This window comes from Triplophysa dalaica, chromosome 2 (genome assembly GCF_015846415.1).
Source record: "Triplophysa dalaica isolate WHDGS20190420 chromosome 2, ASM1584641v1, whole genome shotgun sequence".
NCBI classification, from domain to species: domain Eukaryota; kingdom Metazoa; phylum Chordata; class Actinopteri; order Cypriniformes; family Nemacheilidae; genus Triplophysa; species Triplophysa dalaica.
The window spans coordinates 21,103,715-21,131,520 of NC_079543.1; the positions used below are offsets into that span (position 1 = coordinate 21,103,715).

The 27,806-nt window shown below is 39.9% G+C and overlaps 1 protein-coding gene across 10 annotated transcripts in view; it reads left to right on the forward strand.

Annotated features, from left to right (window-relative positions):
- Positions 1-27,806, forward strand: part of sorbs2a (sorbin and SH3 domain containing 2a) — a 50,953-nt gene that overhangs the window by 13,319 nt on the left and 9,828 nt on the right. For 5 of the 10 annotated variants that reach the window (XM_056763587.1, XM_056763586.1, XM_056763589.1 and 2 more), the window contains 16 exons: positions 5,730-5,785; positions 10,695-10,721; positions 10,802-10,926; positions 11,361-11,927; positions 12,807-13,190; positions 15,782-15,902; positions 16,883-17,058; positions 17,858-17,924; positions 18,069-18,119; positions 18,990-19,191; positions 19,277-19,391; positions 21,230-21,313; positions 22,743-22,799; positions 23,885-23,931; positions 24,854-25,014; positions 25,429-27,108. In XM_056763587.1, the coding sequence (XP_056619565.1) occupies positions 5,776-5,785; positions 10,695-10,721; positions 10,802-10,926; positions 11,361-11,927; positions 12,807-13,190; positions 15,782-15,902; positions 16,883-17,058; positions 17,858-17,924; positions 18,069-18,119; positions 18,990-19,191; positions 19,277-19,391; positions 21,230-21,313; positions 22,743-22,799; positions 23,885-23,931; positions 24,854-25,014; positions 25,429-27,108 (3,874 nt within the window). In that variant the 5' untranslated portion in view covers positions 5,730-5,775. The remainder of the gene's footprint in view (positions 1-5,729; positions 5,786-10,694; positions 10,722-10,801; positions 10,927-11,360; positions 11,928-12,806; positions 13,191-15,781; positions 15,903-16,882; positions 17,059-17,857; positions 17,925-18,068; positions 18,120-18,989; positions 19,192-19,276; positions 19,392-21,229; positions 21,314-22,742; positions 22,800-23,884; positions 23,932-24,853; positions 25,015-25,428; positions 27,109-27,806) is intronic. The other 5 variants (XM_056763591.1, XM_056763596.1, XM_056763592.1 and 2 more) reach the window with 4 other exon arrangements.

The window sequence follows — 27,806 nt, forward strand, 5'->3', positions numbered from 1 at the left end:
AAAAACTTTACATTTTAAATTTTGTTTTTCATCTTGTTGCGGCACTCGGAGTAAAGCTGTGGAATGGACGTGGAGGATAAATATTTTTGGCTGGGTATTTCGTAACGTGGATCTACGACTTTGAGCAGTTTTTTAAAGCCCTCATTTTCCACAGTCTTTATGGGAATCATGTCTTTGGCCAGGTAAAATGCGACCGCGTCAGTGACATCTTTCCAGCGCTTGCTCGTTCTGTCATACGGATACGTGTTTTTTTTTCTCAAATGGTTCTTTCGGTAAAGTCGTTGTTTAGGCCTTTTAGTTTCTGTATGCTTGGTTGTAGCCTACCTGATTTACTCGCGTGGGATCCCTTTATAATTTGACTGTCGGCATACTCTTTCAGTCCCTTTATTTTGAGGTGGTTAAAAAGGTTCGTTGTGTTGCCTTACGACGCTCGAATCTTATCATTGCCACATTTGCAAATAACTGTTGTTTGGGCCGTGTCAATTGGGGAAAACCCAAACCATTTCATTATTACTGATGGAGAACTTTTTTTAGGGACCAAGTCCTCCGTTTTCCCTCCATCTTCACTGACCGCGTCACTTAATCTTACTGAATTCACAAGCAACGTATACGAGCTTGTTTACATGGCGCAATCTATCGCAAGTATGTTGACGAATTCTATAGAACAGCACTATATAGGACGATTTAACGATTTTCCCGAAAAAGTTGATCGTGCAGTCATTTTAATCGTTCGCGATCTAATATCGTCATATCGCACACCCCTAATTTATATCACAATACGATGTTTATGAAATGAAACTTTACTGATATACAAACTTTATAAGTTTGTATGTAGATTATTCTATTTTATTAGGATTTACTCTATTATGATTTAACAGTCATGTTTTTCGGTAGTTTTCTTTCTCCTTTAGACGCAAAAGGAGATTTAGGCCGTCATGTTGGTGAATGGTCAATGGTAACCAGGGGCTGTCCATTAATAATAAAAAATATACAAATTGCATTCTTTGGGTTTAAAATGATGTCACATTGCATGGCAATAAATTAAAATCAAACACCGCTTCTTCAAAAAACTACAGTGCACATGAAGTGGAGATTAAGAAATGCTAAAAAGAAGAGAAAACAAACAATATGAACAGTTAAGTCCAAAATTTGTGTCTGAAATTTCCACGTTAAAAAATAAATACGACCTCACGTTGTGTCAAACATATGGGGCCATGGAAGGGACATTGGTCAAATATTTTTATGCATAACAGTCACACATTAACTCGTGAGCACGCAAAAAGGTTCTTGTGAGCACGCAAAACGTTTCTCGTGAGCACTAGAAACGTCTTCTGATTTTTTATTTTCGCCAATGTCCCTTCCACGGCTCCGTACAAACACAGTTACACACTGCCTCCGATATTTTCGTCCGTCATAAAAACATTCGGACCGGGTTCGATTTTCACCGTTTTACGCTTCCGTAGCAAGCCGTTTGAGTGGCCTTTTTTAAAGATTAGGGTTTATTTTGAGATTTTTGCCTTTAATTGTACAGATTATAGGTAGAGAGGACAGGAAGCGAAGTGGGAGAGAGGAGGGGATGGGGTCGGGAAAAGACCACGAGACTGGAATAGAATTCGGGTGGCCCGATGCGCAAACGCGCCACATGTCGGAGCACTGCTCACTAGGCTATCGGCTCTGACTTGAGTGGCCATTTTTAACAATTCAGAGACACCGTACAAACGAGATCCAAATGTGAAAAAACGCATACAAGAATTTCGGACTGTATGAGCAAATACCTTAAGGGTTCATTAAATTAACGGATAAGATGTTGATGTGTGTAAAATGTAAAAAAGATAATAAATCTGCAGATGTCAGATGTCTAAAATATTATGCATTTTGATGTTCACATGGTTGTCTAAACCCCTCTGGATGAACTCTCAGATTAGGCACACCAAATCATGTGTTTGAGAGCGTAAAAGCTCTGAATGGATTTCATGATTTCCTCTCATATAATCTCATGTTTCCCCTCTCTTTGTACTCCTTTATGCACTCCTTTACAAAATTAGAGCAATCTCCAGAGATAGACAAACAGGCTGGATCACATATTCTGGAGTGATCATAAAGATGACTTAATTTAATTAACACGTTGGAATTGAGCTTTACATGTTTTGTGTGTCTGCATGTGTGTGCAGCTGTTGAGACTATTTTGTGCGTCCACAAACTTAACTTGGGTGACTGTGAAGGAGGAATGTTTGTGTGTTTATATGAAATGTAAAATTTGCATATAAATTTGCAATAAAAAATGCAGAAAGTTCATTGTGATGGTTAGGTTTGGGTTAGGGGAAGGCAATATAATATACAGTTTTTCCAGTATAAAAATCATTACGTCTATGGATAGATACTGCATGCTGTTCATGCCTGGCATCTTTAATCTTTCACCGCTCCATCTATCACTTTCAAAAAATCTCCAAATCCAGCGTTATATCCACCGTTTATATAGCATTCATCACTAAAATGCTGTGAAAAAACAAACACAGCTGAATTTCTTGAATGTAGTGCTCTCTTTCTCGCTCTAGCTTGTTGACTTGTGTGCATGCTCCTTCTCCTTCTGTGTTGTGCCCTTTCTTCTGGCTCTGGCAGGTTGACACATGGGCGTTTTTTCTTGAAGAATTGTCCAATAAGGGACTAAGAAATTGTTTAACGAAACAGATTTTCATGTTCGAAAAAACCTTGGGTGTATTGAGCACAGAAATACTATGTCATACGTCCAACTGTTTTTTTGACAAGTTGACCATGTCAGCATGAGAAGTCAGTATGTTTAACATCGTAAAAAATGAAGAATGCGTGAAACACTGTGAAACCCGACCTTTAATTTATTTTCAATAAATTAAGTGGGCAGTTTCTAGACAATCTAAACAAAGTAACGTTCATTCAACCAGCAGCTACGTTTACATGGACCAATGTCATCCGATTAAAAGTCCTCCGATTGAAAATGCTCCAAATAAAAAAGTGATTGATTCATTGGCACGACACATGACACATACTCTGCCTTTATAATTATATAATATTGTGCCGTTTGTAAAATAAAATATACACAACATGACGTTCTTTAAAACACTGTTTTAGTGGGTATTCAGGTGAACACTTGTGCAGTGTGCAAACATCAGCAGATAAAATTGGATTTTAACCTTGTCATATAAATACGCTCCTCAATCACATCATTTAATTACCTTTAATGTAAAGACTTTTCAGATTGCATCTAAATAAATTAATTCTGATGTGTCCATGTAAATGTAGGTATTATATATATATATATGTCTTCTTTTTTTGCAATGTTTTTTTTCTGCTCATAGGTTTATATTTTGATGGCAAATATTATTTTGTATCCACCTCATACGTTTCATTGTGATTCACGGCTGCAGTTTTGAGCTTCTGTTTAGTTTCCTGCAATATTAGTGCAATGCCGTCTGGCTCACTTGAGTGTGATAAACATTCAATGCCATCTGCAGCTTGTGTTAACAGGCAATTAAGATGACATTTCCGTTATATAATGGGCTAGCTGACATGGCTCTTCACTTCTCATTGCTTACTGTAATACTGCATTGTTCGGCTAGGCTCAGCTGCAAAATTCTTTAGATACATTTGTAGAACAAACAGCTTCGTTCGTCAGCCTGAATCAGGTTTTGTCAGCAGATCTGTTCAGGATTCTGTATGTAAATGCAGTTTCAAAATGCTGCGAAAAGCAAAATAATGTCTTTTATTGAGAATTCTCTCTTGCTGTGAGTAAATAATAAGTAGCGGAACGTTTGCAATATATCTAATTGAAAATGAAATGAAAACTGGAAAAAGTAGGACAGGATTTTATTTTATCTATCAAAAAGCGATTGGATTATAAAATGTGTGCAACAAAAAGTTTAATGGGTCTGAGCATGAAAAGTTTGTCAAATTGTTTGTTCTTGAATTAACTTTGGAACAGTTTCAGTTCTTTTCCTGAGGTCTTGGCCAGCATGTGAGATTAATATAACATGACATGACATGGTAGAAAAATAGTAAACAGACCCGGAGAATCCGGATAGTTTTCTTTTCGTTTTCACCAAGAGACTATATCTTTTTAAAGATGGATATGGGTGATTCTTACAAAATCTTGGTTTCAAGTTGTAAAACATTATTTTCCTAAAGACCCCCTGTGGTGATCAAAAATGTAAATATTAAATAAAAACATTTCCACATGAAAAAAGTTTTAATGTGTAATTTTGATGGCCAAAGATCAGTTTCAAGAGATAAAATATGGAGATTTAAAAACACTTGCATCCTCAAATTTCCTTTAAGTTAATTAAAAACAACGTATGGCATGATTTTAGCATTCATTTCAAAACTTTTTCTGAAATTTTAACCAAAATTCTATTTACCACATCCATTTAAAACCTTAAATTCCACAGCATGTTTTGCTAAAAAAGGGAATTCTGTTAACCTGCCATTTGTAAGGTAGTTTTAGTAGGTGTGTTTCTTCACATCTTCTAGAGAGAATGGCCCATTCAGATTATTGTTAGTGCTGTTAGTTTCTTGATTATTCAATGTAGGAAGGATTGCCTGTTCAGAATGGTTTGTACTCAACTCATTTAGGCTATACAAGAACATTCAACCAAATTGTAAAATAAGGTGATGAGATAAAAATGAATGAATCTTTGACCTGACACCTATTTTATAAAACAATTATGGCTGCAGTTGGGTGAAAGCTACAGATATCCAAATAGTGATGATAGCAATCCTTGGGCATAACAGCAAGCAATAAATCTGTCAGTAGCAAAGGGCTATCTGACAACTGCATCTTATTTTAATGTCCTACAGTCTCTCTCTCACACACTCTCTCTAATCCATAAACTCTGGTCACTGTTCACCTCAGTGAATGTGGGAGACATTATCAGATGTTGTGAGGATATACATTGGTAATCCCCAGTACAGTGACGGCATCACAGCTTAATGTTTTTCCAAACTGACTCTAACTGTGTCTGTATATTTAGTATGTTTTTGTAAGAGGCCGATATGGATTCTATGATAAGATCCCAACGCTTACATTCCACACCTTCTGCTTCATGTTTACAAATAGTGGAGGGGAAGAGAGACAGTGAAATGCAGTATGTGTGTGTGAAATACACTGTAAAATTAACACATAGCTGGCACACGGGGTGTGTTCCTAACCGCAGACTGTCCGGTGTCAGTGTATTACTCCAAACTCACTCACATACTGACGCCACAGTTTCTCGGCAGTAAACATCATGGATCCTGATTAAGACCTAGGTCTCCATTTGATAGGTCTCCATTTGATACACATCAAACATGTTTAAAACAGAACATCCTCTAAATCGGACACACACTGATTATACTGTACATATATAGATAGTATATATATATAACCTGTGCCAGACATAATGCAGCTTGGTAAAAATATGTGTGTCGTCATGATGTCATGGTGTATGAAGTAAAAAGAGAATATTGTTAGCTCTGTTTAAAGACAGTGTAGATGGTTTGGTCCAGAAATATTATATTATATTATATTTATGTTATCATATAAAGTAGAACAAGAGTGATTTATCTTCATTGTTAGTGTTTTTTCACATGTTTGCTGTCACCAGAGGACAACCTATGGAAAAATGTGCATATTATTCTGTCAGCTACCCAGTATAAACATGTAAGGTTAAAAATATCGATTTGATTTTGTGATTGTTAAAGCACTTTGATGTGTGTTACAGGTGAAAGTGTGCTTCTTCAGAACACAGTTTGGTGAAGATCTTCATCATGAATACAGGTATTCACTGATATTTCAAAAGTGCATGACGCTTCAGACCGTATGTGTATATCTGCACCAATGTCTTTTTTGCTTTGCCTTGCTTTTAAAATACTTTTTTTATTTTAACTGTATCAACATTACAGAGACAGTTAATTTAAAGAGATACATTGTGAAAAGAGACAAATGGTTCATTGGGGTCAAGTTAAGATCTGGATTTATGATCTGAATTTTATCAGGCAAATAAGGCTAAATTGATTGAAAGAAATAAGCAAAACATTAACATGGATATACAAACAGCATGATCAGCCCATCTTCGTATGAGACAAATCACACTGTGGGAACAATCACATCACCCTGAGTCCTTACCAGGTGTAATGAGATAGGGGAAAACAGATATCTCTTCTATATACAGTAAGTCTAAGTATTTGTCCTACAGCTCAGAAAAGCAAAACATGACGATACATTCTCTCAGTTGCTCGGTTTCTATTTTTGTGGCATCATGCTGGAAGGCCCCACCCATAGTGAAATCACTTTGGACCGACTCTCCACAAATGTTTTGATTGGCTATGACAATTTTATTATGGTGGGACATATTATTTTTCACTACAAAGTTGTCATGTTGCATCTGGTTAGGACACAGTGTTGCCGTACATTTTAACACAGTAAAAATTTTTTGTACAAAATTGAATTTTAAAGGCAAAAACCTTGCAAAAACAAAAAAAAATGTTTCAAAAAAATTAAACATTATCATTTTATTTCATATTTATGCATTTTCAGTTCCTGCAATAATGTTGTATTTGATCACGCATGTGCTTGGCTTTTATTTCTTTTGCATGTATGCTTCTGTGTGTGCATGTGAATACAAACGTAATCTAGATAGCGGTGGATGTGCTTGTAAGAGTTCATCACTGTCTCTCACCCTGTGGCCTGTGAAGAGGGTGCAGAGCTCACCAAATCTCTACTCTGCTGCAGGTATATATCGATACTAAAGCCGGGAAATTAAACCATCAGGGAACTGAGGTTACAGACGTAACCAAGACGTTCCCTTTCTGTCGGTCTCTCGACGTTGTGTCGTGAATGACAGATGGGGTTACCTATGGAAAACGCCACAACGCTGTATCACGTCACAATCTCTATTGTAGTGACGGTAATAGGCCTGGGCGTGTCAGCTCGAAGCTTTCGCGAAACTGTAACCTTCCAGTGTGGTCGGTGGGTTCCAGAGCTTTCTTGGAGAAAGATGGGTACAGCCCTGACCGGTAACCTTTCACGGACGGAGGCCTTAGCTCTCTACTGGTTTACACTGGGTAAGCGCAACTTCCTTAATTAGTGATGCGCTGCAGAGGCCACCTCCTACCTGTGGGGAGGAATATGGTGGACAGAGGTATGGTCTCTTCCTTGGAGGAGAACGCATGGAACGAGTGGGCTGAGTAGTTAACCGTAAGAGGGAGGTCAGGAGTGGGACCATTTCATGAGGATACATCGGACGGAACAGCCCACGGGGGGGGGGGTGTTACAAACGTCCGGTAGCACTAGGTCCGGTTAGAGCTACCTGTGTTCATATATGTGTCCATATATAGTTCATATGGTATCCCGGCCTAAGGAGGAAGGCTGCTCTGCCCAGCCAACCCCCAGGGGGTGCTTGCTTAGTGATGGATGGTATGCCTGTTCTTAACGAGTGTTTGGGTAAGAAGGAAGGTGGGTGAGATACCTGTTCTTAGCCATACGTTTGGGTAAGAAGAGAGGTAGATAGCACGCTGACCCAACCTACTGGAGGGTGGAAAGGTGCTTTCGAAGGCATACGCCCCCCCGGATGCCAGTTCAACATGTCGACACGCAGGACGTGGGCTGACAAAACGGGCAATGGTGGTGTTGCGGGAGGCGGTGCCCGGGATGTGTGTGGCACGCAGGGAACGGCTGCCGTGAGCGTACGCCACCCTGACGATTTGATGTACGCCACAGCTGTAGTGCTGTCCTCCGACCAGCACATGCTTGTCCTGCACGAGAGGCCGCAGCCTGCTCAGTGCAAGTAGCACCGCCCACAACTCTTGGCAATTGATATGCCAGCGCAGGCGGGGTTCATCCAACGCCCTGCAACTACGTGCTCATGACACACTGCACCGCACCCCTGCAGGGAGGCGTCCGTCTTCACCACGACTTGCCTCGTAACCTGCCCAGAGGGACCTTAGTCCGTTGAAAGGTCATGGAAGACCAGGGGGTTATGGTGCGTCGGCAGCAGGGCGTCATCACCATATGCCTGCTGCTGGTGTGCCACGCTCTCCTCCGAACTCGACTCTGAAGCCAGTGTTGGAGCGGTCTCAGGGTATTACCGCTGCGAAGACGCCATGTGTCCCAGGAGCCTCTGAATTGTTTCAGGGGGGCCGCTGTTTGCCTGAAGTGTTCCAGGCAGTTCAACACCGACTGGGTGCGTACTCTGGACAGTCGCGCCAACATGGTGACAGAGTTGAGTTCCATACAGAGAAAGAGGATGCTCTGCACTGGGAGGAGCTTGCCCTTCTCTCGGTTGACCTGTAGTCCCAATCGATCTATGTGCCGGAGCACAAGGTCCCTTTGTGTACATAACAGATCTCGCGAGTGTGCCAAGGTAAGCCAGTCGTTGAGATAGTTTAGTACCCGCACACCTTCCTCCCCTCAGGGAGATAGGGTGGCTTCCACGATCTTCGTGAAGACCGTGGGGACAGGGACAGACCGAAAGGGAGAACAGGTCGATTGCCATGAAACCAATCCTGACACCTGATGGATGTCACGGCCCAGGTAGCAACGAAATGGTGGGCAAGATGTGTCAACGGAAGCTGCCTCAGTGTACTGGACGCCCAGACACTCGACGCAGCTATCTTGTCCATCCCCCTCCTAGAGGAGACTACCGCACCCAAGAGAACAGTGGACATGCCGGACATGCCTCCAGGACATGCCGCACTGGAGAATGCTCAGTCCTGTAAAGGACCTTTTTAGAAAAAATCTCTAACACCTCCGGAACCGCCGAGACGCCCAAGGGAAGGTCGCTGCAGGCAGGGACGATCCGCTGCTCTACGTTGTAGATCCGGCAATGTAGAAGAAGAATTCGTTGAATTTGTTTTGTTCGTAGTCATGAGCGAAGGCTCTGAAGGACAAAAGGTAAATGAATGCTGCAAATTTCATTCGGCAAATTTCATTGGCCTTTTCTATAGTAGTCAGAGTTGATTGGTTCTCAAGGGAAAACCCCATCTGTCGTTCTCAACACAACGTCGAGAGACCGACAGAAAGGGAATCTCTGTTTATCTCAGTTTATCATTATTCTATCTGTCTTAAGTAGTTTAGAAAAGTTCTCTCCTTAGATCTGTCTCTGGGCAATTCCGTGAAAATGTCAACCATACCAGGAAAAAAAAAATTACCAGCGGTTTTTACTATGGTAACAGAAAAGATTTTAACATTTGTTGGTTCAAACAGCCATGTGTGATCTCTCTTCAAATTTGTAAAGCATTTGTTTGAATGATAATCTTTAATCCTTAATTTTTATATTTTTACTAAGCCTTGTTGTGCAAGCACTGTTGAGCTTGTGCAGAGGCAGCAGCTTTTGCCAGAGGGGAACTGGAATCCCCTGGTTGGGCCTGGGTTCCCCTGAGGTTTTTTTTCTCGATGGGAGTTTTGGTTCCTCACCACCGTTTGCATATTGTTTTGCACTATCTGCCTGGCCAGGGGGGCTGCTTTAGAATTCATACTTGTATTAAATGTGTCTCATGTACAGCTGCTTTGTAACAATGAAAATTGTAAAAAGCGCTATATAAATAAAGTTGAGTTGAGTTGAGTTGAGTTGTTTTATTTTAAGTGCATGATTTTTCAAAGTCAGGCAAGTGCAATTTGGATTGTCACATCCATAACGCTACATATTCCTCATAAATAGACACATGAAAATTAATATGAAATAACTATTATATGTTCTATAAAGGGGCATCCCTTCTCTATTCATTGGGTATTGTTACTTCAGGATTTTGCATTTTGTTTGATAAAATGCGTCCTTTTTTTGTCACATCCCCATCAACAAGGGTTCAGTAAAATATAAACAGATGGTTCAATATAGTCGTAACAAATTCATTGTCTGAGCATTTTTATGTCACGTCCATAACGCAAAATTTCACCTCCATAATGCGGGAATTGCCCCTCTGTGTCTGTGTTTAAACTTGTTTCAAAAGAATTATGTTTTACAAATCTGCTTTGCTACATTTTCTCACTAAGCATGTGTCCATTGTACTTCTCTTTGTAGCTTTAAGGGAAAATGAACAGAAGCATTATATTTAAAATTGTACATGTTAGGTATTACAGACCTGGTTCAGGTTTAAATGCAATCTATAAAATATAGCTTCCATCTTCTAGGCTGATAGCTACAGGGATCCAGGCATCTCCACTAGTATATGCTCCTGTTTGAAAACTGACATGGACTGTCAGGGATATAACAACACACCTTTTTAATTATGAAAAGCTATTGGCCCCAGGCAGTGAAACACACATTCACAGATGCACCCATGTGTTCTTCATCTTTTAAAGCTGAACTGTTTGTTGGCACATACAGAACAGTGAGGGTCTAAATGCAATAAAAAGTATATCCAATTGGGTTTCACACATTATAGACCATCATTTGTGACTGGGCATACAAACTACTGCCATATTGATGAAAAGCATTTACATTTAGAATTTACCATGCATTAATATATCTAATCTTTTCATCCCAATATTATGACTATCAAGTACAACTTTTACGTGCTTTACTGAAAATACAGTATGTGTTTTGTCACAAATTTGTTTCATACTGTGTTTTGCTGTAACTTTGTTGTCTGTTGTCGTGTTATCAGTAGCGCCTACATATTTCTTATAATTATGCATGCTTGTGTAATTGTTCAATTTTGGAAATAATATTATATATATGTTTTTACAGGTAGTGAATCTCAGTCTTCAGATTCAGGCAAGTGTTTGTTACATAAGTGTGTCTGTCAATATTTGTGGGTACAGTGATAAGTACTAAGCTGGCTTTACTGGGTGCAGATGCCTGGCGTTCACGTAGTGTGGCCGAGGGGTTGAGGAATGGAGATGCCGGGAACTCGTCCTTGGGTGCCAAAGGTTTTCGTAGTGTTAAACCTAACCTGCAAGACAAGAAATCCCCCACATCGGTACATTTATCTTTATTTTGCTTTCTGAATTAATTTGAATGTTTGATAGAAGCTGATGTTATATTTTATACCATGTTGTTTGAATTGGCCTACCCAGAGGAAACCTCCTAGATGTCTCAGTTATTCCTCATAGGCAATAAACATTAAACAGAGATAAAGTGTCTTGAGAAAAAGACTCTTATGTTGTTTAATTCACTTGAGTCACTTGATTCAATTACATTTCCTCTGGGTATCCCCATATTTTGAGTGACTACCAATTTTTTTTATTTTGAGTCCCTGCTTGAATTTAAATTGTTCATTTCCAACATAATATTTATTTTTTCACCCTTAATAATGAAATCTGTTTTATTTGAAACAGTTTTATCAATTTATGTGGCCGTTTATTTTATTTATTTTTAAATACCCTGTCTTTATGCTGGGATTTTCTCTATCAGGTTCCTCTGCCGCCCCCTAGGAGAGAGAGCTATCACATGACTCCTAACCCCCCCTCTTACAGCTCCCTCCCACTTCTGTCAGACACCACCCTCTCTCTCCCACACAGTGATGATATTATTACTACAGGCACCATCAAATCCAGTGCCACCTCCTCATACTCTTACTCTAAGACCACCCGAACCTCGGGAGCCCACCTCGAGGAGCTCCCGTTCTCTCAACAGGCAAGTGCTAATAGTTTTATCACAAGAGTTCTAGACAACAAATTGTCCTCAACAAAATTCACCTCAGACAACCAAGAATCACAGCTTAATGCTAACAAGGCCGTTATAAATAAACCCGACCCAAAATCTAAACCATTCACTCAGAGATCATCGGCAAGTTCGCTCTCAACACCTCCGCAACGAGACTACGCATCAGATACACACGTAGCCTCTCTCTCCATTCAGTTAGCTCCCCGCAGCCCAGAACCCCAACCAGAGAACCTGTCATGGCCTGAGACCGGACCCAGGAGAAATGCACTGGATCTACCCCCGGTTGTACCACCAAGACCAGCGGGCATTGTGGTGGTATTACTGTCATTTCATTGATTTGTTTACACTTGTGTTTCTGAAACTAACAGACTCTAAACAGCGAAGATTCACTCTCTGGATTGGACAGACTGAACACACAAGTGTGTTAACTGTTAATTGTGTCATTCTATGCAGCAAATGCCAATTTGAAAAGCCTAAAAAATGGTTTCTAGAAAAAAAACTTCACAGATTAGAAAAATATCTGTAATACAGTATAATATAGGCACATACAAATAAAATAGTACAATTTTTCAGTATATTTCTGAAAAATATTGTTGTAATTAAATATAACAAAGTAAAATGTTATGAAATTTAATTGTATTGCCATTTTACAGCAATTTGTTACATTTATTATAATTCTATAATTCTAAGGCTGCCAAACAATAGAAAGTAAAAAGTAAAAGTTAGCATTTACATAATATACTATATGTCTGTGTACTGTACATATTTATTTTGTATATATAAACACATACATGGATAAACATTTTTATATAATTTAAATCATTGGTAAATATGAAAAACGTACTGTATGTGTTTATAAATACAAAATGAATATGCACAGTACACAGACATATATTATGTAAAACTGTATGTGATTAATCGTGATTAAATGTTTGACAGTCCTTACTCTTACACATATGAGGAACTCAGATGGCAGCTATTTATAAAATGACCCAATTAACAAAAAAATATATCTTTTCACTCCTCTAAACTTAATTCCTTTCCACAGATTCACCTGCTCTTCTTTACCCTAATTTGCTCAACCTGGTTCAATTCACCTGTGACCATGTCACTTCCTGCTCACCAGCTTTGCTGTGTGTTCACTTAATTTTTTTTTCTTCCTCCCTTTTATTCCCTCTCACTCGCTTCTATCAGCGTGAGTTCTCCCCAGTTAGAAGGGGAACCAGACCACTCTCCTCTGGAGCGTCCTCCCCTGACCCAGTGGCCTGTCGGTCACCCTGTAACCGGGACTCCCCTGACTTCCTGTCCGGGCTATTGCCCAAAGCCCTCTCGCCTACGCCCTACACTCCTCTGGAACGTTCCGGACTAATGTCGGCCTCTCCTATCGCATCGCCAGTAACCGTATCTGCGCTGAGTCATTATTCATCATCCACGGTTGGCCTGGAGGAGCTGCAGATCTGCGGCTTGGACTCCTCCCCCATGGCCACACCCACCCCGTCCCCCACACTCAGCCTCGCCTCCAATGCCCTCGATGAGGTTCCCAACCCTACCGCCCCATCAGCTGACACAGGCACTAACGTAACTATCACGCTCAACTGACAATGCTTACCTCAGTCTGATGTCACATTTGAGTCGCCTGTTTGTGTCCTTACTAGTCTTTCAATAACATTCCGTGTCTGACTTTGTCACTACCATTAATATGTCAGCTTTCAGTATTTAGTCCTATTGTTTAACTCTGTGTTCTATGTATGGAGTTTTACATTGTGTGCTTTTAATGTTGTTTCCCATTTGAATTCAATATGAGATGACATTCACAACTCGATCCATTTGCATAACGTGTCGTATTTCAAGTTCTCAGGACCTGAAAGCAAGTTTTACAGTCAGTTGTGGAGAGCATATTTTTTATTACATTTTTGGTTCTAAAATTGTCATATTTATACCTTGATGTATCATATTGGTGATACTTTTTATAAACTAATAGATTACTCTTCACGGTCATCCTAAAACAAGAAGGCTTGGAAAATTGTTTTAGGGGTGGCACCGTTGCATTTTGAAAGATGCTAAGGCCTGGTTTCACAGACAAGGCTTAGCTTACCTTGGGTAAATTAGGATGTTTAAGGCACTTAAACGTGGGAAAAAACATTACTGGTTTGCATCTTGAGACAAAACAATGTCTCTGAGATATTTTAAGATATGTCAGGGCAGGTAATTTTCAGTTCAGGCAGGTCAAAATTAATATTACTTTGGGACTTAAGCCTTGTCTGTGAAACCAGGCATAAATGTCTTTTTAAGCTCAGCAATGTGAATAAATAAAGTGAATAGAGTCAATATTTATTTTCTTTCTTGTTGACCTTATCACTCTCACATCTTGTGCTCTATTACACTAGGCGCAATGCGATACCAGGCCCGATGCAGTTTTCATTTTCACATCCTGCGGCACGTTATTTAAATAGCGTATGATTTAAATGTTTTAAAACTCAGAAATGCGTCCATTTGTGTGCTCACAAATGGCTGGTCTGAAAATGAGCTGTGTGCAGGCGCATTGTTGGTACGTTGATATTTTGAGGCAACTGAAATAGTTAGCACATTAATAACGCGCTCTATAAATAGCAAAAGAAGGTTGCGCCATTGACCACCTGAAAGCTGGTCTAAAGGTGTAATATATATATTTTAATAGAGCGCATGAGTAGTTGTGCCTATATGTGGGTGCACAGTGTGCGTACATTCTGCTTATTACACACAGTGGGATTCTCACCTAAAAGATTATTATTGTGCATATAGATAAAAAATCTGGCTTGTCCTGTAGATGGTCTGCTCGCGCACTTTATAATCACAGACAAGCAGATGTGTTTCCTCTCTGGACAAGCGTCAAGTCCTAGCTCTTGCAAATTCCGCCATGTAAATAGCGAATCTACCATGGCACGAGCTTAACTGGCTCTTAAAGGGAATGGGATATGAGACTCTGATTGGTTTACTTTTTGCCCAACACACACCCATGACTCATTAAGAGAATAAGGACAACATTTTAACACCATGCGTCTGGAGGTCTAGTGGACCTCCTGCGAGTCCACACTTGATGACGTCATGAAGTACAGACCTACAGTATAGGGCACTAGGCACGAGTCCACAAGGGTACATGGGAGTTCATTTTGGGACAGACTTGAGGTCATCACGACGGAAAGAGATAGCAGTACTTTTCTAATACTTATGTTTGTAATGCAACTGCTTATGTATATTTTGGTATTTTTCTGCAGATTACATACATTTATTTAACTGAAGTTTCGAATGAGTATTTAACAATATGCAACCGTTACATCCGCAAAATGAATCTCGGGATAGCCGAGGCTGTTAAGAATCCATTCGTTGTAGCCTTGTCAGTATGCGGAAACAAGGTCGCATTTGAGGCTGCCTTTGAAGCAGCCTTCAAAATTTGACAGCCCTTCCAGCTTTTATTCGCACTGCTGTGAGGCAATCGGTTTTGAAATGCAGCCTTCGAAGCACGCAGGTTCCGAATTGGGAGACAGCTGGTGTCACCAAAACAGGCTTTGCTGAAGAACGCATCGAGGGCACAAAGGAGGCGCTCTTGAGCAGACTTCTGAGCGCTAAAAAGATTGAACGGGAGACCCTGGTGAGCAAACGCAATATAAGTCCATGAGACCGCAAGTCCACATGAAGTTCGCCATTTGGAACAGGGCCCATCTTTCACATCCTTAAACTAGCAAAAGTGGATTCGGACATGCCCACTTGCGCCCTGCGCGTTAGACCCTTAAAATAAAGCAATTAATGTTTGTTAGAAATTACCATGATAGGTATTGCCTGAGTTATTTCCTGTGTTAACACACTTGCCAAGATTGTCCAGTATTTATATCTTCACTCCTAAATGTTCATTTGTTGTTGTTATGTGATCTAACAGTTTAAACCAACATCATTATTACAGATGCACCAACATCTGTTAACTTTTGTTACTATAAATAATGATGATTACTTTTCTGTAACCATGTCTGTTAAGCACATTCAGTGTCTGTGTATGTATAGTACAGTCATGTGCTGTTTGCTCATACTTCTAACATCTTGTTGTTCCACGTTCCATAAACATTCAAAGCTGTTTGACTTGAAATGAATCCACAAAACTGCACTTCCTACAATTCCTTCTCTTATAAATTGTTAAGGGTCAGATGACAATGAATGGCAGCTCTCACTCTCAGAGGCCCTTCTCTCCACCTGCGTGCCCCCCGCCTCCCCCAAACTTTAGCCCAGGTCTGGTAAAGGTCCGACAGGGAAGGAGTTCAGGTGAGTGGAGCAGTCTCACACAGCTTCAGTAAGCAAATCAGGTTTTTTTAAATAAACAGTTTTTAATCTTTTAATGATACTGCCTCTATGAATATCTTTTTGAAAAATTATACATTTTATGGATTCTGTGTGAATTGGTAAATGTACTGTACCCTTACCCCACTTGGACTGCTCACTTTACTGCCTCTTGCAAATGTACATATCTGATGTGATTATAAAGCTTTATAAACACAGGGCACATCATGTTTTCCCAAGCTTCAGTTTTCTCTCTGTCTTTCTTTTGACCGCGTCCAGTTTTAGTGCTCTGATTTAATGGATTTTTGATGAACAGTTCTTGTTAGGATGCTGGTATTGGCAGCTCGCTGCACAGTTCAGTCCTCAGGATATGATGCATTTACAGCCATTAAGCCAGACCGGAGCGATCGATATTCGAACAAGATAGATTTGAGGAAAGGCTAAAACCTTTGTCTGTCTACTGTTGCAGTCATTTAAATAAACATGCTGACAAATCTTTAGTCTTAGTATTACATCTGCACATTTCTTTGATAAAATGTGCAAATATATATAAGAAATGAATGTAGCTGTCCTATTTATGCTGTGTCTTAATGCTTAGTCAGAGTAAGAGCACTGTGCCATGTCAGTACTTTTATGAAAATGTGCAGCACCTGCTATGCTGAAACATGTCTATTATTTTCTTTTCTTTTCTTTTTTACTCTTTCTCTTTTAATCTTATAATCTATTTTATAATCCTTCTTTAAACCCCAACCAGCCCCCTCTCCTTATTCCTACTGTGTGCTTATTGTTAATTGTTGAAGCATTTGCAGAAATGAACAAAATTATTTGTCTGTGTTCCGTGTTCTTGCCTCAATCCGAGTGTCTATTGTAAATGCACAAGCGATGTGACAGACAGACACACATGTAGATTGCCAATCTCTCTCTCTCTCTCTTTCTCTCTCTCTCTCTCTCTCTCTCTCTCTCAGAGGGCTCAGAGACAGTGAGGCGAGAGACTGTGGTGTCTGGTCAGACAGTGGTCACTAGTTCTGTGCCCATTGCTAGTTTCTCAGAGGAGGAGAAGAAGGTGTCCATCATAAAAGCTCCCCATTACGAAGGCATTGGGCCAGTTGACGAGTCAGGTATTCCCATCGCCATCCGTACGGTGAGTGATATCCAGGTGTTTTCAGGGAGAGGAGATTGAATAAATTAATTATTGATAAATTAAGGTGTTTTTAATGTCTATATTTGCTGTATCAGATTCATGTTTGACTGTTTTTAAGTGCTACAAACTGAATATCAAACATATTTGCTAGTCAGGAGTGATGATAACTTTTGTAAACAAACAACAAAAGTAATAAGCATTACACAGTGTCCTGTATAACGCAACAAATTTCCAAGCAATGCAAAGTTGCTGTGCGACAAGATTTAGGCGACCATTTAAAATAGTTGTATTTGTGAAAAAATGTAATGTTGAATGTTGTGTGTCGCACAAACCAAATTTACTGTCGCTTATCAATGTTTAAGTCCATGTTTAGGGAAAAACAACCCTTCAGTGCCCTCTTTAGATGTTATTGATCATTTCTGGAAAAATAGGGATAAACCATTAATAATGTGTTTTTCAGGCGGATGTACTTGATTTGTGTTGGGGTTCTTTTGACATTTGATTTTCTCATTGTGGTTGGAGGAATGCTTTTGAGCTCTGAGCAATTCAGATTGTCTGTGATTGTGTGTGTGTGTGTGTGTGTTTGTTTGTGTGTGAGAGGAGAACATTCCTGTCTTTTTCAAAGCAGGTTACTATGATACTCTCTTTCTCGTTCTCTCTCTCCTCTCTGTGTCTGTGCATTATTGTGACTTTGATGGTTGTCAGGTGATGACAAACGCTGTTAAATATTTGTTTGGTCAAGCAACGAACTGACAAGGCATCTCTTTTTCCTTGCCTGTGTGTTTGTGCTTCTATTTAGACCGTGGACAGACCCAAGGACTGGTACAAGACTATGTTCAAACAGATCCATATGGTTCATAAAGCAGGTGTGTATGATATGACAGAGTTGATGTGTACACACAACATAAGCAGGCTTCAGTATCCATTTTATTTACTATGTGTAGTATGCCTATATGTAGTATTTTATTTTATTTTATCTGTACATGTGTTTAATGCTGTGTGTTTTTTAGATGATGACTACGCAGACACATATAATGCATCATATGCGCTCATAAACAATGGTGAGTATGGCAAAAAAACAACCATCAGGGTATATCTGCTTTAAATGTAACAGTGTGTTATAAGATGATCCATGTATGCATTGTTGCATAATGTCAAAGAGTTTAAAGAACGTTTGAATAGCGTAATATAGATTGAATAGGTGATAAGTCAAAAATGTATTCTAAAATAAATGTGAAAAAAGTGTGGGGCTCCTATGAAACGGACAATGACTAATGACTGGATGTTCTCCATCTTATTACTTGTCTTCTTAGTGAATTAAGTAATAACTGTATATTTTTGAACTGAAATTATTGAATTATGTGAGAAAGAATGGTCTGGAGAAATAAATGTAACTGTCTTATTTATGTTGTGTCATACAAATTTCATTGTTCAGAATGTATGAAAGCATTGTGTCAGCATTTCAGCTGTTAGAAATAACCAGCAAAATCTCCGTGACAAGTCTAGAGATGTCATTTAATCGGCTAGTCTATTGCAATAAACAAAGGATGTGAAATGTCAGGGACAGGGACAGTGAAGGGACAGTTTAGCAGTTGTTTTCATGACTTTTATTTTGAAACTTGTGTTCTATATTATGCTTACGTTGTAATGTTGGTCTTTGTAGTTCTTTTGCAATTCCCAACCTTAAATGTTTCCAGGTGTGTCTTGTTAAACCTGTTAGTTTGTGTATCCCTGTGTTTGCCATTGCTGTTTTGATTCAATGCGCATTAAATATACAAAAATACATTAAAAAAGATTGTAATATTGAAAAATTATATACATTTTTACCAATCAGAATCTAGCATTTCACTTGCATTTTTCTTCTCTACGGAGTCCTAAACAGATTGTTTCATTAACCGCTCATATTGATGATATTCATGTTTCTTTCATAGACAACTACCCCGATGTTCATGCCCATCCTCCACCTCGAACACACACCTACCGGCCTCTCTCCAGAAATACATCAGACCCGGATTGTGCCGCTCAACGTGAGCTCTCGCCGTCCCCGGTGCCCCCGCCACCCCCTCCGATGCCCTCCCTCCTTCAGCTCCGCTCACGAGACATGGACAGGGAAAGAGAGCTTTCGCATGACCCGTAAGAAACCCATTACACGTTCTGTTGTCTAGGCATCCGACTACAGATTTGTTTCGATGTCGCTCTGAATTGGGAATCTCTTCAGAAACGAATGGGGCCCACCGGAACGGAAAGTGGACACACGGAAATACCGTGCAGAACCGCGGAGCATCTTTGATTACGAGCCTGGAAAATCATCCATCCTTGAGCAGGAGAGGCCTGTGAGTGATCTTATTCAATTTTATCGTTTCAGAGATTATAAATCATACATTTTATTGAATTTGGAAGCCTCACAATGTGTGAACTTCCTAAGGTCAACAGGCACTTTTCTTTCATGTTATAATAATAATTCAGTGTTATTTATTGAAACATTGTTTCCGTCTATTCAATTTCAGAATCAAGCACACAGGGTCAGTCATCTTAACATACTAGGCTTTGTAGATTCAGTTACGGTGTCAGCAGATTTTAAATTAAACTTTAAATTATTTTTTAGCCCAGAGATTGTGGCCCAGAAACTTGTCTTTGTGTTGTAGACCCGAAGGCTGTTGTTCTTCACAGTCCACTACATATTTTGTCATTTAATCATACACAACTCTTTATTTAATTGTTCATAATACAGAGGGATATCGATTCAGATTTATGTCTCAGGCCTGATTCACTGCTTTTACAATGGCCAAACTGCAATTTTCTGGCCTGCAGATTCCTGACTAGGTTTTCTCTTCTCATTGTCATGGACCATTTGACCAAATAATGGAACGTTAGCTTTTGACACTGTTCCCAGGATCTTGCTGAGCAATGTGCTGTTGAAACAGACTTACTTTTCTGTCGTTTGATATGTTTTTTGTAGAAGGCAGTTTACAAAAACAAATTGTTACTATATGCTGAATATTCATTCATGTCTTTATTACACCGTAAAGGGATGGTTTACCCCAATAATACAAATTCTGACATTGTTTATTCATCCTCATTTCATTTAAAACCTGTATATGACTCTTTTTTTTTCTGCAGAACACAACATATTTTAAAGAACCAAACAACCCCATTGACTTCCATTGTATGGACATAAAACCCCTGAGACATTTCTCAAAATATCTTATTTTGTGTTAGACAGACAATGAGTCATATACAAGTTTTGTAGCACATGAGGGTGGATAAATGATGACAGAATTTTTCTATCCCTTTAAAATACATGCACTCAACTGCTGGACATACTTTATATTTTTTGGGAATCAGTTGTGGTTGTTTGTATTTATAAGTTACTGTACACAGTTAAGCACTTTTTTTTGACACAAAATATATTAATATTTATCATATTTGTTGTGAATATGTTGGAGGGGCAAATAGAAATCCATACTAGTCTTGTAGAAGCATAGACAATTCTGTAATGTAAAGCCCTGGCAGATGTTTGTGCTTGTGATACAATAACCAGGTCTGAATCCTGAAACGTGATCTGTTTCATCACTCTCCTCAATAAATTTCTGCCACACCCTTTCAAAAGCCAAAGAACAAAGTGAAAAATAATGTTATAATTCTTTCTTCGTTTAAAGGCGGTTGTTGAACTTGATGCTGTTTTGCAATGCAGATGCAAAATGCTGGAAGGGTATCTGACAAAGTGGTCTGGAACAACGGAATGGAAATGTCAGGAAGCTGAATCATACCTCTGCCATCAGCAGAAACACAGTTGATCTGGCAATGTTAGATGCCCCAGGTGGCAAAGCGAGTGGGAAGTTTTCGCAGCATGCGCAAACATGTTTTTAGGACGAAAGTAAGAGACAGAGATACATGGTTGCAAAAGGCAGCATGTCGCCCTCTGGTGGACAGTTATAAGCACAATACAATAATTAATTGCTATAAGTATTATTTGTTATGTTTTGCATCATATTGATTTACTGTGTATGTGTGTGAGATTGCGTTCAGTACCCACACCGACTTTCTCCTGCCATTCTTTACCCATCATGCTGTGCAGCAAATTGTGCTTTTCCTAACCCATCTTTTCTCTCATTCTTTTCCTTTCTTATTTTCTCTGTGTACCTCTCTTCTATGTTGCTTCTTGCTCCAGACGTTTGATTTAAATCCAGATGACATAGATTTAGAGAACGAGCCTTGGTTTAAATTCTTTTCCGAGCTGGAGTTTGGAAGACCGGTAAGTTGAGTGAGGGTGCAGCAGGCTGGCATGCTGTAGGCCGTAATCTCCTTGTCACGAACACACGTCAGGGTGTTGTGACAAGCATATGTGTGTGTGTAGTTTTTACTTGAGGTGTAGAGTTGTGTACACTGGCTTTAAAGCTCTCCTTTGAACACTGATAAAAGAAAAATGGCATTTCACATCACCTTAAAGGCCCTGATATAATCACAGCAAGGTTCCACTCTTAGTGTTGGAAGAAAGTGAATAGGTTTATTTTGGCCTTTTGTTGTTCTAAATGACATCAAATTGGTTTGTTCTTCAATTTGGCTTGAAGTGTACCAGGGCCTTTTAACTTGCACAATAACAATGCTTGTGACACCGGGTGAGACATCAGACACAAATCATATGTCTGATGTCTAACCCCAAGGCTAATACCCCAAGTACACCAGTCACACTTTGTTCTCAAAACTAAACGAAGGTTAACATTATTTGTGCTGGTTCTCTGTTTTTCGGAGTAAAAACATCCATATGTTGCCTTATAATCAGACATTAAATGAATTCCTTGGGATATCACGCAGTAAGCCTGCTTGCACAGCTGCAAAACTGTGCTGTCTATAAGAAATATTTATATATGTTTTTTATAGACGTTGGATAAAACAGTGGGCCCTGAAAGATTTACCCACCTCAACCACAGCTCAAAAATACATGAATCTCCTTACTTTAAATAAAACTCAACGCAACATTAAATAGCATTTCTTGAAAATAACTTTAAGCAAAACATTTTACTGAAAGAAGTAAGATTTTAAATGTCAAATTTAGAGCGCCTCTGTAAACCTAAATTCACACATCCAATAAAGCTGATTTTGGTAATGGAAATAAAAGTAAATGGGAAAAATTAAGTTGGTTTCGAGATTTGGTGCAGGTAACACTGTTTATATTTTCTCTGTCTATGCAAGGAATTTCATGCATTTTATGCGTGGCTTATGTGTGAAAAAACATTTTTGGGCTGACTGTAAACTCATAAATCAAGTACTAAGCACAGTTTCTCCAGCTATAAACACACTTGCAGACTTGTTTACTGCTTAAATTTGCTGCCACCTTGTGTAAACAAGTGGAATATCTGAGATCTAACATAAAATCCCCCTTCCAGACTGCGAATGCAGTTTCCACATCAGCGTTTTTATTTTTTCATTTTTGTGAAAGGTAAGTGAACCACATGTGGCAACTTTCTTTGAAATTTACCAAGATGTGGGTCTCAATTGTTCACGCTTTGCCTTAGCACTATTTGTGTGTCTTTTGTTTGATCTCTCGGTTTCTCCATATTCTAACTTTGTCACTCTCTCCACATGTGTCCTTTTCCCCCTGAATGCACCTGCTTCTCCACCTATCCACCTCATCTTCACTCCTCTCCACCTCTCTGCTGTTCCTTTTGGTGGGGGGCTTCTAGCCTCCTAAAAAGAGGTTGGATTATAATCCTGACTCCTCCACACGTGCTGTGGCGCAGGTAAATGTACCTCCTGACCATCCACCGACCTTTCCATAGAGTTTGCTGTTCTACTGTTATCTTTTGCCTCGGTTTTTTTCTTATTTACTATTCATCTCTCATTCCTGCATACCCTTATGCTTAGTATTATGATTTGGGAAACTCTAAATCAGATTTTCTTGAGTAGGCCTCAATTTTTTACGTATCTTCTTATTTACACTTTTCTTATTTTCTGTATGTGTGAATAAGCGTGTGTGAGTGAAGCTTGCGATTCAATACTTTGGAAAGTTTGCATACATCCAGTCGGTTGTTATGGCAAAATCAACCCCTGCATAAGTTATTTTGCATTCTCTTATTTGCTGTCATATTTGATTTCTTTTACAGTTTTGATCTTTTCTTTTATCTATTTGTCTTTACATTGTAATGTTGACGTTATTTTATCGACAAGGTGTTCATTTGAATGGGTTGATTGAAGAATATCTGAATATGTGAACTATTATTTACTATATTGCATTTGAGAAGGATTTTTTTAAAGCTTTTATAAGACTTTTCACTGTTTTATGTCTGAAGCAAAACAGACATGCCCTTCCATTTTACTGACTTTTTAAAGCTTTCTATCTGACCTGTGATCAGTATTCAAAATGTTGTTGTCACTATTGCCATTCTATCTTTGTATCCGATCAAAGTCGCACATGGATGAGCCAGAATAAACAGAGCAGGCTGCTGTATTGTGTTCCGATTTGTTGTAATTCACCCCTGGCTGTGTCGAAGGAAAGGAGGCGTGGTGCATGTGAACCGCATAATAGACCCAGGCCTCTTGACCGGCTACCATGTGCTGCCTCTGTACTGTTTTGTTCTCTTGCTTTTGTTGGTCTTCAAGTTAGATATTGTGGGGCCCCATTTCTCTATCATTCTTGCAGGAGGTCCCGGTTCATTTTCACAGTCCTTCAAGGTGGTGTAGAGAGACGTGGAACACTTGTCAGTCACGGCTGTCTTTGCGCATGCGGGGGGAAGGTTTTGAGCGTGGCGCAGGATGGGAGAGTAACGTTTTGCTTCTTTGTTCCCATGGATCTCACTCAACCCTTTTGTTATCTTCTCTCTTTCAGTCATCACTTTATTTCTCACCTTCGGAACGGCCTGAGAGACCTTCAAGGTAAGATCCTCTTGGGTTATTGGCCTGCTGTTTCATTCCATGAGAGATTTTTATTGGTTATCCATTGGAGGGCACAAGCTGACCATCCACAGTGTAATGTAATGTATTAATGTACATAAAAGACCTGCTACTTTGTATTGGTGTGTGCATGTGTGTGTATTGTTGTGTCCACTTCACATTCTCACACTGGCATTTGTATGTGTGCTTCAATCTCATCATCTCTACCTCATATTTTTTTCTTTTGCTTTTATGACATATGCTGTCTATATATTAGGTGGCATAAGAAGTCTCAGATCTTTATAATGGGTAGTGGACACTGCAGTCATAGTCAAGGAATTGTCATTGTATTTACAAGGGTTGTCACAATATGCCACTATTGACAATTATTGTGATATTAAAAACAATTATTATTGATTAATTGTTAATTTTCCTCAGAAGATAATATAACCCGTTTAAAGACTTGTTTTAAGAGCTGCAATGGTTACAAGCTGTATTTTTCTGTCTCACTATTTTGAGTTTGATTTATTGTTTAAAAAAGTAAACACAAAAATTGACAATATTAAAGAAAAAACCTTTTAAATAATTTAGGTCACAACAATATTGTTATAGGGAAGTCTTGACATTAACCCGAATATGTACTAGGTGATTATGTTGACTGTAGCTGTTGTTTTTTTGTTTTGGATCCAGTCATCAAATTACTGTATCAGTTAAAAATTTACTTGAATTAGATTTTCTTTAATAAAACATATAAAGGTTTGCCATAAACTGGTTCATTTTTATATTCTGAAGTGATGTTTAGAAATTATTATATTTCAGGGCAATATTGTTTTATAAATATATATATATAATATTCTAATGATTGAAGTGAAAAACAAGGATTTGCTTTGTTTATTTATCTTCAACGTTGTTCTCGGATTTGTAGTTCTGCAAGCGACTACAGGAAAAGACGAAAGTCAGAGCCATCTGTCACTCAAGCCAACACAGGAAGTGAGGAGAATGCCCGCCCAGTGGACTCTTATAAAGCACAGACACTGAAGAAGACCACCATACGCTCATCCCCCTCATCACCATCCAGAGCCAAAGGTAAATTCTTGCTTGCAAAATGACGCTCGCAAATAAATGGCACAGACAGACTGATCTAATCTTTTTGGATTAATGATTTTATAGCTATGCCTTATGGCCTCTTCAACATTATTTTCTGCAGAACCACTAATTTTGTATTGTTGCTCATTTCTGGTCGAGTGGTTTATACATCAATTCTGTTCGGTTTGATTTACGCCAGAAACCGAAAGGACTTTTCTTTCGGTGTAATAGACATAGTGAACGGACATAGTAATGTGATACTCACGTTCTCTCGTACACTGACCCTTTCTTACTAACTGTCATCTTCACTGTTATCTGTTTTCTCTTTTTTTCACTTTCTGTCAGATAATCTCACTAACCAGCTTTCCTGTCTCCTCTTTGTCATGCTGCAATGGATGTTGTTTTGATTCACAGCTGGACACGCTAGCGAGTCGCTCTCTTCCTGTATGAGCTCTCCAGGTATGGAGCATCCATCCTCCCATCTCTCCACAGATTCCCTCACTATCTCCACACCAACCTGGCGTAGCTCCAAGCGCTCCATCTGCTTTAAGAATGGATGGCATACAAGCCGAAATGAAACTGCAGAGACTTGGAGCAGCGTTGATGACGAATCCGCCTTGACCCCTTCATCACCACGGCTGAAATCACGCAGTTGTGATGATCTGCTGTCTGATGGACATGCTGCTAGCAACGATGGGAGAACGTCAAACTCTGTGACTACCATTCGCTCTGAGAGTGCTGGTTCATTGCTTGATGAAGATGCCACACAGCAGCCTCAAGTACAAAGTCTTACCTCCTCACCCAGGGGTCGCCGACATCACAGACATAAGATGCCGCATGATAGTCCAGGTTTCCTTCAGCTTTACAAGAAGATGCACCACATTGACCGGGAGCATCTCTTGCCCTCCGAGGTGATTCGTTCTGTACGTGCACGAATTCTTGAATTGGAACGCCAACAGCAGCAGCAAAGGCACAACCTTCATGGCTGGGCATCTTTAGGTCACGAGGTGCCACGACAAATGGTACCCAACCGGATATCAGCATATGAGCAGCTTATCCAGAAATCAAAATCCATGCCCGATCTTGGTGATGACAATGCCCCTTCAGGCACCACCACTCCAGGGTCCTCGAGAGCCAGCAGCTGTCCAAAGCGACGCTTCTCTGTAGAATCGCTTTTGGAAGAGGAGGACAGTCCAGAAAAGGCACAAAGTCCCCTAAAGGGGAAGCCAAGAGCGGGACCTGAAAGCAATATCCTGGTGCCGGTTCACAGAAAGATCCAGCATCATGATTACTCAGACAGCGAGCAGGATGCATGTGCTTCCGAAATGAGTGACATTCACATAGAAGGATCTTCATTGTGCAGTGAGAGCGACCTGGACCATTGCTCCCTCACCTCATCAGAGAGCTTTTACGGTTCTGGCCAACATCACCATCATGGACATCATCACCATGGGCATCACTTCCACCGTCACCATCACATGCACCAGAGCGTGGGTCAGAGTCAAGGTTACCAACATCGCCACCTCATCAGCTCCTGTAAGGGTCGCTGTCCAGCTTCGTATACTCGATTCACTACCATGTTAAAGCATGAGCGCCAACAGGAAAGGGCTCGGCAAGACTCCCAGCCTGGTACACCTCCATTAGGCCAGCAGTCGCCCGGTGAGTCGGGCCTCTCCAAACTTGCCTTCCTGGTCAGCCCCGTGCCTTTCCGCCGGAAACGAGGCTCCCCGCCCACGCAGCGACGAAACTGCAGAGGTGGACGGCCAAAATCCAAAGCTGCAATTTACGAGGCATTAGATGCAGCGCTGCAGGACATATATGACCACTTAAGGGCAGAAAAGGGGCAGGGTCCAGCAAGACTGCCAGATGATAACATACTGCGCCGGCTACTGGCAGAGTTGCTACCAGACGTGCCCAAGCGTAGCTCCTCTTTGCGGGTCCATAGAGGGTCTGGCTCCCCCTCCTCGTCTCATGTCCACCAGCCTTATCATGGAGCCCACCAATGTGCCTCCTTACAACAGCAACACCACCATGCAGACGCCTCCAACAACAACCAGCATGCTAATGCTAATTCTATTACGCACTGCTACTCAGGTGCAACTTCACTATCCCTAACTATCATTACCGCAGAATCCTATTGCATTACCTCAGATGTTCCCAACCAGACACAAGGGAACACTTTCATTTCTTTTCGACTAGTCAGTATGCCTCTTTGTCAATCCTTTCATCTGGAGCTTTATTTTTGAACAAATAAAATGTTGTTCAAGTGTACTAGTAGGCTATACTTCTCTCAAACTTAAAAATAAGAAGGTATATATTTCTATATTACTGAGAAACTTTTATTTACTCCTCAGAAATATAGTGTATTTACTTCTCAGAAAAATACAAAAAATGACATTTAATGAAAATTCTGCCATGAATAACTCACCCTCCAGTCGTTCGACTAGCCTAGGACATCCGCTCATCTTCAAATTGCAGAACATTACATTGCTTTCTATAGGTGGGAGTCACAAAGCTCCCGAAGCTCATCAAAGCTATCTGGATTTGCGTTTCAAAGATAACCGATGTTCTAGGCTTGTCTAACGACTTGAGGGTGATTCATTCATAGCAGAAGTTTCATTTTTCAGCAGCGATCCCCTTAAAGTGCACTTGCCTTATACTGACAGAAAATTCTCAGTTTATCTGGCCTATAATTTAATTATATTTTTAAGTATTTACCTTGTATACTTCCATAGATTAAGTAGTTTTAAGGATACTTGGCTAGTAGTCTTGTTTACTCTTTTGATTTTCAC